General features: G+C 34.2%; 1 protein-coding gene across 1 annotated transcript; it reads left to right on the plus strand.

Annotated features, from left to right (window-relative positions):
- Nucleotides 1–4004: 4004 nt before the first annotated feature.
- LOC146940161 (sugar transport protein 5-like) lies at nucleotides 4005–6671 on the plus strand. Its single transcript, XM_085753798.1, has 4 exons — nucleotides 4005–4206; nucleotides 4325–4644; nucleotides 4912–5541; nucleotides 5655–6671. Exons 1-4 carry the CDS (start codon nucleotides 4065–4067, stop codon nucleotides 6093–6095), a joined length of 1533 nt encoding a protein of 510 aa, XP_085609924.1. The 5' UTR covers nucleotides 4005–4064; the 3' UTR covers nucleotides 6096–6671.
- The last annotated feature ends 5173 nt before the right edge of the window (nucleotides 6672–11844 follow it).

Below are 11844 nucleotides of genomic sequence, written 5' to 3' on the forward strand. Positions count from 1 at the left end.
AAATTGAATGACACTCTTTTACCAATTCTATTCAATAAATTAAAAGGAATTGAAGCTGATTTTGTTGACAGATTAAAAGGAAGCTGATAGTGATAGCTGCCTTTTATACGATAGGATAACATGGATTCGATATCGATAGCCAAAACTAGATTATCTGCAACCAACACTTCACCTTACGCACTCATGAGAAACTCGAAGTTTTAAGCCAACATCACCACATCAATCCAATTGAGTTTTTCTTTTTTACAGTTGTTGATTTAAGAACAGACTGTCTAATTTTTAACATAATTATTAATTTATTTAGAAATGAAAACTATTGAAGTTAAAATTTGGAACTACTTGATCTTATATTTCAACAAGTATAAATGAGAAAACGGTTAACAGTTTTTGCAGGAACTCTGGTCCTAATGGATGGGAAGTTGAAAGTTTCGGCAACTTTTTATTTTATGTTAAAAACGTCAGTCCCCTGCTCTAGTAAACAAAAGGTAGCTACAGATTTTTTTTTTTCTTTTGAATAAAAATTAGCTACAGATTTGAATTCTAATTTTTAGGTTTTTTTTTTTTTACAAAAATAAACAATGTTCTTTGACAAAAAAACAATACTCATTTATCCATGTTAACAACATAAAACTGCACATTACATATGACTACAAATATCAATATATAGAAGCCACTGAAATACTCATGATGTCGGATCTGCAACGTTGACGATGCAAAAGTCATTGATTGGACCTGCACTTGTTCAAAGCTAATCTTTCAACCTGAATCAAATAACATTGCCCTAAGATGGAAAATAAAAAATACACCGCACAAAGACGAGAAATCAAAATAAACAAAGTCGTTCTAGATGATGAAATTACGAAAACAAACAAAAGAAAACTAAGATTTAGAAAAGGGAATTGAGAAGAGTCGAATTAAAGAGAAACTAAAAACTGAAAAGGAAAAAAACAGACGATTTTATCAAATTAACTTTTATTAATTAATTGAAAATTCTTAAAGTAAAACTTGGTTGAAAGCGGATAATATGAACTTAGCTTTTGATTTTCATTTTTGTTGGCTCAACCCGCCTCAAAGTTTGAGTTTTGTCACCTAACTTTTATTCATGTTCTTTTGTTTTTGTTTTAACATTGATTTTGTTTTATGACTGTTGTAATTTCTTGAATTATATCGTTACACTCATTATGCTGGTTGGGATTTTTAGTTGGTAGTAATATATTTTATTTTGTAATAGAAAATATACTTATATTTAAGATTGGAATACAATTGAAAAAAAAATAACATTTCATTAAAAACTAAATATGACACTCTAAAAACATTTTTGTTTTTTACAAAAAAAAAAAAGATTGAGTGTGTACAATTAAATATCCTAAATTATGTCTTATTGCCGGTCTTGCGCTGGAATTTGGAAGATAAAGCTTAGTGGGTCAGTGACCAAGTAAACACAAATTTTTGAATCAAGAGCATTTGAATGAGATAGTAAAAACTCTCTTTTAATTTGATTGTAGATGTAACAGTGTTAGATCTTTTAACAATTTTTTTTATCTTTTATATAATTTTATCTGACTCAAAGGATACTGTTAAAAAAACACAATTTTTTAAAGCCTTAAACCGAATTGTGTACTATGAGTTGACCCGTACAATTTTGATTCGTTCGTATTTCCATGAATAGTCATTGTCAGATCTTAGTAAAGGAATAACGACTGGATTTGATTTAGTTGTTTATTTAAAAATTTAAAATAAAATAATAATTATAAGAATTTCAAAACATGCAAGCAAACTTCTTTTTCTCTGCTTGTTACTTTCATGCTAATTTTGACATTTCTAGTGCCTATTATTTTGCCTTTTGTCCTTAATTAATAAAACTGACTTTCGAAAGAAAATAAAATAAAATTATCTTAATAGTTGAAACTTTATTTGTATAAATATATGTAGGAGTTTGATATAGGGGTGGCAAAACGGGCTTGACCCGCCGGGCCGGCCCGTTTGGCTCGCTATTTTTGGCGGGTTGAGTCGAAGTTTTGAATTCGCTTTTTATCGTTGGCTCGGCTCGGCTCGGCTCGTTGAAAAGCGGGGCGGGCACGGGGTGGGACGAGACGGCCCGCTTAACTCGTTGGAAACAATTATGTTACGACGACAATAGGAGGAGGAGGAGGAGGAGGAGGTGCACCATATATTTAGGGATGGCAAAGCGGGCCGGCCCGCCCCATTTAGACCCTCCCCATCTAAGCCCGCTAAAAACGAGACGAGACGAGACGAGCCGAGTCAAATTTTTCGACCGAGTCCAAAATCTCACCCCGCCCCGTTTAGTAGCGGGCTTGCGAGTTGGCGGGCCGGCCCGCCAAACAAAAACTTTTTTTTTTACAACTTAATCGTTAAAAAAAACTATGTTGCTTTTATCGTAAAAAAAATATAAAAGAATAGGTAGTAAGTAAATTTGTGAAAAACAATATAATTGTCAAATTCAACATCATAACTAATAGCAAAATAAGGGAAATGTGCAACATAAAACAAATCATAAAATAAATCCAATAACCAAATTATAAAATAAGTCTCAAAATAAATAAACTCAACAACCAAGATAAATCCAAAAGCATAAAATAAGTCTCAAAATATATCTAACAACCAAAATAAATCCAAAAACAAAAAATAAGACTCAAAATAACAAATTGAAACACGAGTTAAGCGGGCCGCCCCACCACGCCCCGTGCCCGTCCCGTTTCCAACGAGTTAAGCGGGCCGCCCCGCCCCGCCCCGCCCCGTGCCCGCCCCGTATTTTAACGAGACGAGACGAGCCGAGCCAACTATAGAAAGCGAGTTCAAAACTTCGACTCAGCCCGCCAAAAATAGCGGGCAAAACGGGCCGGCCCGGCGAGTCAGACCCGTTTTGCCACCCCTACATATATTCATAACTTAGATGATGATTGACTTGGAGTTGATTGACTTAATAAAAGAATTATGTTGTTGCTGCGATTATTTTGAGACTTGTCTTATGCTTTTGGATTTATCTTGGTTGTTTAGTTTATTTTGAGACTTATTTTATGCTTTTGGATTTATTTTGGTTTGGATTTATTTTGGAACTTATTTTATGTTTTTCGATTTATCTTGGTTGTTGAGTTTATTTATTTTGAGACTTATTTTATCCTTTTGGATTTAATTTGGTTGTTGGATTTATTTTATGATTTGTTTTATGTTGCGCATTTGCCTTATTTTGCTATTAATTATAATGTTAAATTCGATAATTTGTTAATTATCTTGTTTTTCACAAATTTATTTGCCACATATTCTTTTATATTTTTTTTATTATAAAAGCAACACAGTTTTTTTTAACAATTAAGTTGTAAAAGAAAAATCAAAAAAAGTTTTTTGTTTGGCGGGCCGGCCCGCCAACTTGCAAGTCCGCCACTAAACGGGGTGGGGTGAGATTTTGGACTCGGTCACTAATTTTGACTCGGCTCGTCTCGTCTCGTTTTTAGCGGGCTTAGACGGGGCGGGCCTAAACGGGGCTGGCCGGCCCACTTTGCCATCCCTAATCTTATTTGATGCATGTCAGACATTAAAATATAAATATTTCTCCTAATCATGATTCAAATCTTGATTTATTACATTTTGGAAGTATAACTCTTTCCTCCAGACCTAATCCTTGTTGGGCTAATAAAGAAACTATTTATTAATAAAAGATTGAACAAATACAATCATATGTTCACACAAAAAAAAAAAAGTTGTCATCACATTTGCATTGCGTGCATGTGTTGTACTGAAGTATTATAATCAACTCTTGCTTAAAGAATGTACCATAACAAGCAAAGCAAGTAATACATTAAATTTAATCGATCAACTTGATGTTATGATTAACAAGATTATCGCCTAATAGAATGACAATTCTATTATAGGAATAAAAAAGTCCTAGTATGTTTCATTCACATAGGCCCAATATTTTAGTTAAAGACAAACGTGCATGCAAGCCCTTAGCCTATAAATTAGTTGCCCTACTTCTAATCATGAGTACCCTAACCAGCACAGACTTAAACTAACTGAAATCTAGACAAAAAAAAGGTATTTCAAAAATGGCTGGTGGGGTATTTGCTGTGGATAGTACACCAGATGCTGCCATCAATATTGGTGGCAAGATAACACTCTCAATCATCATTACATGCATAGTTGCTGCTTCTGGTGGCCTTCTTTTTGGATATGACATTGGAATTTCAGGTTCACTTTGTTACAGATGAATTGTGTCACCTTATTATATTTGAATTACATTAGCAATCAAAATTATTGTCGAAATTTATTCTCATGATTTTGTTGTTGTGAAAATGTCGAATTTCAGGAGGTGTTACAACGATGGTGCCCTTTCTTCAAAAATTCTTTCCAGATATTTTAAGGAAGGCAGCTGGTGCTGAAGTGAATATGTATTGTGTGTATGATAGTCAAACATTGACATTATTTACGTCTTCTCTTTATCTAGCTGGATTAGTGTCATCCCTTGCAGCTAGCAAAGTCACCGCGTGGTATGGTCGAAGAAACGTCATCATAATAGGTGGTGCCCTCTTTATTGTTGGTGGTGCTATTAATGGTGGTTCGGAAAATATTCCCATGCTCATTTTGGGTCGTGTTTTTCTTGGGTTTGGGGTCGGTTTCACTAATCAAGTAAGTCGCAAAACACTTTTTTTTGGTAAATAATTAGTTCTTAATTTGGTAATATGCCTAAACAATCATTAATGTTGTATTGAACTTTAAAAACAATATGTAAATAAAAACAATTATTTTATGTAAAAAGGAATAGAGGAGTAGTATAGTATCCCCTCATGTTCGTTTTACCTCTACCTCACTATAATTGTCTTGAGTTTTTTACCTTTTTTTTTTTAAAGACTCCTTTTAAATTTTCAACTGCATTAATTATTATTTTACCAACAGGCCGCACCATTGTATCTATCTGAAATTGCTCCCCCAAAATGGCGAGGCGCTTTTAATACCGGCTTTCAATTCTTTTTGGGAGTTGGTGTAGTCGCTGCAGGCTGCATAAACTACGGCACCGCCAAGCACACATGGGGATGGAGACTCTCTCTTGGACTTGCAGTAGTGCCTGCAGTTGTAATGACAATTGGTTCCTTCCTCATAACGGACACCCCCAACAGCTTAGTCGAACGTGGTAAGATAGAGCAAGCTAAAAAAGCCTTACGCAAAATTAGAGGATCCTCCGTAGATATTGAACCTGAGTTAGAAGAACTTATTAAGTCAATAGAACTTGCAAAATCAGTGAAACAAGAGCCCTTTAAAACCATATTAAAAAGAGAGTATCGACCTCACTTGGTGATGGCATTCGCAATCCCATTTTTCCAACAACTTACCGGGATCAACATCGTCGCTTTCTATTCACCTAACCTCTTCCATTCTGTGGGCTTGGGACATGATGGCGCTTTAATTTCTGCCATTGTACTTGGATCCGTTAGCCTTGTGTCTAACCTTATCTCTGCCGGTTTTGTTGATCGATTTGGTCGAAGAATCTTGTTCATAACCGGGGGCATTATGATGTTTGTCTGCTTGGTAAGTGAATTAACAACCTAACTATCTATTTATTAAATTTATTTTCAGTCATTACAAACTATAATGTTCATGTGTCACCTACTAATTAAATTTTTTGTGTGAACAATGTGAAGATTGCTGTGTCCATTGTGCTAGCAGTGGTGTCTGGTGTTGATGGTACAAATGACATATCCAAGGGGAATGCAATATTAGTATTGGTGCTATTATGTTTATACTCTGCTGGTTTTGGTTGGTCGTGGGGCCCTCTAACATGGCTTATTCCAAGTGAGATTTTCCCTGTAAATATAAGAACCACAGGACAAAGCATAGCTATTGCTATACAGTTCATAATAGTATTTGTGCTATCACAAACATTCTTGACAATGTTATGTCACTTTAAGTTTGGAGCCTTCTTGTTCTATGCTGGTTGGGTTGTTGTGATGACTCTTTTTATTATATTTTTCTTGCCTGAGACTAAAGGAATTCCCTTGGATTCAATGTACACCATATGGGGAAAACATTGGTTTTGGTGTCGATTTGTTAAAGGAGAAGATGGTCAAGAAAATCATCCATGAAGTGTGTAAGTAAATGATGAAAAGTCATTGATGTTTTGTGTAAATTGTATAGGTAGGATTCGTTTTTAAACACTATTTACCACTTCAAATATTAGTGATAGGGAAATGCTCAGTCTCGCGAAATATATTATCGCGAGAGCATCACGAACCATGTGGTAAGGCAACTTGCATGTTTCATTTCTATTTTCCTATGACACATGTTGTACTGAAACGACAATACATGTTGCTTTATCTCTGTTTTCTTCTGCCACCACCGCTTCACCTGTTATAGTTCCAGCACATGCTGTATATCTTACTGAGAAGAAACTTGGTGTGTATGAGAAGTGGAAAGTATATATATCAACATCTAAGAGTAATACTAAATGGTTCATCAAACAAGGGCCTCAATTCCAATACTAGTAGTGGTTCTATTATTAAAAATACTTTTGATAAATAAACAAAAACAAGATTTCGTGAAAATTTCGCTTGAAGTGCAGTCGCTATATATAGCACTGCTCAATTAATCAATAATTGAAAATGTATTCAATAGTGTCTTAAAAATTAAGAATAATATGTTGATGTTTTCTAGTGTTTAAATAGTAGTATTTCGTATGTTATTGTCAGTTTAGCAAAAAATATCTCATGCAATATTTATAAACGACACAACCATTCGAAAACTAGATAAATGTGAAAAAGCTAACCATGTGTGCTGGTTAAATATGGTTTTAAAAATGAAAATAAAATATCTTGAAAAGGGCAACTTTTGAAATTGACAATTTATTAAATGTTTTTATTTCCAATCGAACCTTTTTTTCTCGTAAGGATTTAGATTTTGTAAATTTATTGAATCTGTTAACAAAAGATGACAAAATAGGGGGAAAGATGAAGAAGTTGGGGTTTCAATAATATTAATAGTCAATAACCTAGGTCCAATTGACTATTATCATACATCTTCCTGCAAATTTACGATGCGTTAACAGAACCGTCGAGAGTTTTTCTCATTTAGAAAATGAAAAAATGTACTGGATAGTTAATAATATAAACGCAAAACATATAATATTTTAACACTCTCCCTGAAGTTAAATCTTTGTTAAGCTTACAAGAAACTTGACATTTAATGACATTAAAAAACCGTAGGTAAATGTCATTTGACCGTAGGTATAGCACCAAATACCTATACCTACGGCAGTGTTTTTTTCGTTTGGTCTAACAGAAACAAGTAGAGGGTTTAAATTGATTCTTTCTGAAGAATTAGATAGTCTTTGGAAACAAACCTTTTATTTGGTGGGCAATATCAATGAAGCTAATGCAAAGGATGCAAACTTTTAAATAGAGAACAAATTCAAGAGATAACTTTAAATTGTTAATAGTGTGCCTATACCCACAGAAGTTTTCCGTCACAACAACCTATAAGGACGGAATTTCGTCCATTGGACAAAACATTTGGGTTTTACCTACGGACTTTAGGCATAGGTATAGAGCTTAATCAGAACTTGCATTTTTTTACCTACGGATTTTCCGTCACTAAACACTAGCAACAACCAATATACTCACATCATGATGCTTAATTTACTAAAATTTTATTCTACAATATTAATTTAATTAAAAACTAAATCAACAAATTAAACAAAAGAATATATGAAACAATAAAATAAAACTTCAATTATATTAGATATACTCACATCTGAAGATTGTGAAACAAAGTGAGGAGAAGGAGAATCACACATAAGGTTCATTCTATGAATTTTTTGGGGTTAAATCAAAAGAGAGGGAAGGGAAAAGAGGGGAATTTAACAAAGAGATTTTGGGGAGAGACAAATTTGGGAATTAGATGAATTGGGGGAAAGTTTGCGCTTATACATTTCACTGCTCTTTCTCTCTTTAATTTCGTTTTTTTGGCAGGGAAGTCTATAGCTACGGCCAGTTATATTTTCGTGGGTATATAATTTTTATACCTATGGTTTTTTGGTCCGTCACTGTAAAACCTCCGTCGGTATATGTCAATTTTCTTATAGTGTTAAGATTGTTACACACCAATCCTGAAAAATTAGAGGTCATCGAAATCAACAAATATAAAAATTAATCGAGATGAGAACCAAAAGAATGAGCCGCATCCAAAGAGAGGAACTAATAGAGAGACAAGAAACATCCAGAGAAGAACTATCATACAGTTGAGTATCAACAATGAGATGAGAGAGGAATAACAACCAAAGAGAGGAACCAACACACTAATGTAATAGATAAAGAACAACCAAATAAGAAGCAACAACAAAAGAGAGCCATAAGATAGAAGAACAATTAAAGAAGGAGCTGTGAGAGAGAGAGAGAGAGAGAGAGAGAGAGAGAGAGAGAACAGCCAAACGAAGAAACCACAACCAGACAGAAACCAATAGAGAGATGAGCAACCTAAAAAGAAGCCGCAACCATATGAAACAATCACACATAGAAATGGTTTTCATGGATTGGACATGAGTGAAAAAACTGTGGATCGTTCTATTTTTTGCTTTTCAGATCCCTTATTGCAATTTAATATTTTTTTGACAGTGCATGTTAAATTGACTTGAATTGGATTGTATATAAAGATCTTAATTGATATAAACGTTTTATATAAATCTATTAAATAAATTGTTTTCCCTAAGAATTGTTTTGCACAGGTTTTAGTGGCCGGTTGCTAAAGATGTCTTGGAGTTGCATATCAAAATCATTGTTAATGCGCCTGAAAAATAAGTTTAAGCTTATGACAGGCCGCGTACATAGACTTAGGCCCTAAAAGTTTTATATAAATCTATTGGATGCAATTTGTATTCTACTATTTTTCTTGCCGTTGCAGTTTCGCGTTTTGTGGTAATGCAGGAGTTAATTCTGTCTATCGGATGCATCCACCAGCATTATGTTTGTAATGGGTCTGCATCTTAATTTCTTTAATTTGCCGTTAACTTTGACATTTCTTGTGCCTATTAGCCCTGTGTTCTTTATAAAATTGGCCTTCAAAAGAAAATAAAAATAATGGTTTCACCGTAATTGTTGAAACTTTAGCTGTATAAATTTATATAAACAAACTGGGTTCCAATAACTTACAAATTACAACTATGATCTAAAGTTAAGTTGATTTAAGAATGTAAACTTCTACTTGTATTAAGCCCGTTAATAGTCAACTCATAGCAGATCAATTACCGCATTCGACACCTATATTTCTGGTTTAATTATATAAACATTGCTAAATTGTGCAATAGAAGACTTCAACACTAAGGGGAAAAAAAACGACTTCTACAATTTATACTCTGGTATTAGTATCAGTATATATTACATGTGCAAATAATGAAGTGTTATTTAGTTACTACAAAACAAATGATTTATCAATAAAAGATTGAACAAATTGCATTCATCACAAAAACAAATGTCAACACATTACACATATGCATTGCTTGCGTGTGCTGCATGTAGGCGATTTATTATCATCAATTCTAGCTTAAATTGTACCATAATGAAAAAAGTAAGTTCTAGTGGTACTAGATTAAATTTAATTGATCAAGTTGGTGTGTATGATTAACTGGAATTAGCATCTGCAAGGTCACAAATTGGTGAAAGGGTCCCACACCGGGGTGACTCAGCAAAAGAGATTGAATCTTAGGTAGAGGGACAAGTTAAAATACTAGATGGAACCTAAACTTAGCCGTGGTCAAATGAATTTTTTCAACGTGATTCTCTTTATTTCAAGCGATTGACGAGGGAATAAATTTGTCCCTTAGCTTTGGTTTTCATAACTTCTTTAGTAGAGCATTAGATACGAGTTTTTGGGTTTAAGCTAAAGTAAGAAATGCATAAAATAAAAGTAAAAAGATAAAGGGATAAATGGGTAAAAAAAAAAAAATTGTTTGATTGATTGGATGTGGTAATTACTATGTATGAACAGAGTATTTATAGTATAGTATAATTATTGCCTACTAACCAAACAGATGGCCTACAATTAAACCTCCATTCGGCTAGTTCCACGGGTAATGGGTGATAACTCCCATCCTAGTGGGATTGTGGCGTTCCATGTTCAGCTCCAGTCTTCCCTTCTGAGCATGATCTGTTGACAAGGTTTTTTGGTGCGCAATTCTACTAGACATCGTGTCTTCTCCCTCGCCCCTCAAAGTGGTTAGTGATGGTAAGAACATGGAACATAGGTCTAGCGCGTCATTGTCCAGTCCCACTATGTTTTGACTCAATTTTGAGTCTCTGAAAATTCATGTTTTAAGTTAGTGACCTTAAGGAAAAATCAGCTCCCTCGCTCGACCGCTTTAACATCAAGAAACCTTTGTTTGTCTGGGAGGCTTCCTCAAGGAACAATCTAATCATCTGTTTGCAGAGATCGGCTAAGAGGTGATTATTTTGAAGTGTAAACAAGACCTAAGATATTATTCAAAACTAACCTTAGACCTAGCACTAGCTAGACAAGAACATAATTACAATATTATCTTTAAATTCATCAATTCCCAATTTAAAAAATTAAATACTCTTTTCTAAATGACATTTTAAGTAGCGCATCATCAACCAATCTATTTGAGACAACTCAGTTGGATAAAGTAACCCAACCTTTTAAGGGTGTAACCTCCTTACCCGCTTAGATTGTCACATAAACATTAGTAAACTGTGAAGTAGAAGACTTCTACATTTGTATTAGTATATACTACATGTGCAAATAATGAGTGTCCCTTAGTTACTACCAAACAAATGATTCATCAATAAAAGATTTGAACAATTGCCATCGTCTGTCACACACACAGACAAAATGTCATCACATTTGCACTGCGTGCGTGTGCTGTTTTGATGTATTATGACCAGTCAATTCTAGCTTCAAGAACGTACTCAAGTCAAACAAAAAAAGCTTAAAGAATGTACTATAACGATAAACGAGCAACGCACTTAATTAAATTTAATTGATCAAGTTGTTGTGTATGATTAACTGAATAAATGTCTACTCGAGGATTAGACCCATAGTAGGCCTATAAGACCTAAGTTGTGGGATACCTTGAAACGCAAGTCAAAGATGCTAGCTATGGTAAGTTAATTAGCAAAAATAAAACAGATGTCTCGTAAGTATAATTCAGATGGTAAAAAGATATACATATACAATTTGATATGTAGAAACACGAGTTCAAATATGCAATTCTCTGCTTCTCAGCGCTAAGTGTCTATGTGAGTTCCATCCTTAGAATCAGGGCCGTTCCTACGAATCCGGAGGCTCGGTTCTGTAAGTGAAAAGAGACCCGTAATAAAATAAAAACGTATTTTTTTAAAAGAACAATGTTCTATTTAAAAATTTTAAAAGATAAATACAAGATGTCGTATATATGCGATACACCCAAAGGTGAAAATCACTACCGTATACATGAGGAACCTCAAACCACCCTCCCAGAAAAACACTCACCTAACACTAAAAGCAAGAGGACTCAATTCTAGTAGGCCTAAAACAAGACAACATAAGAGGAAAAGGAAATCAAATCATGGAAGAAGAAGAAAAAGAAAGTCTGATGGATTGATGGTGATGGAACGCGTGGTATCAGAGAGAAAGAGAATAAGAATTTTTTTTTAATGGGGTAGTACTTAGTAGTACTACTGGGCTATAATTTTTCTTAGGCCCATACATTGGGGAGGCCCGGTTCTATTGAGCTTCTTGCACACCTCAAGGTCCGGCCCTGCTTAGAATCTTTAGAAAAAAATTACAATTATTTTGTAGAAAGACAAAAATCATCTGTTCTAACGTTCTAATCCAAATAGTCTCATT

The sequence above is a fragment of the Medicago sativa genome, chromosome 3, assembly GCF_051527215.1.
Source record: "Medicago sativa cultivar Bolivia chromosome 3, Bolivia_mono, whole genome shotgun sequence".
NCBI classification, from domain to species: domain Eukaryota; kingdom Viridiplantae; phylum Streptophyta; class Magnoliopsida; order Fabales; family Fabaceae; genus Medicago; species Medicago sativa.

Excerpts from the sequence above, each read along its gene's own strand:
- LOC146940161 (XM_085753798.1), top strand. The coding sequence starts at position 4,065 with ATGGCTGGTGGGGTATTTGCTGTGGATAGTACACCAGATGCTGCCATC. Across the intron at positions 4,207-4,324 it reads ATATGACATTGGAATTTCAG|GAGGTGTTACAACGATGGTG; the intron begins GTTCACTTTGTT and ends GTCGAATTTCAG. Across the intron at positions 4,645-4,911 it reads GGGTCGGTTTCACTAATCAA|GCCGCACCATTGTATCTATC; the intron begins GTAAGTCGCAAA and ends TTTTACCAACAG.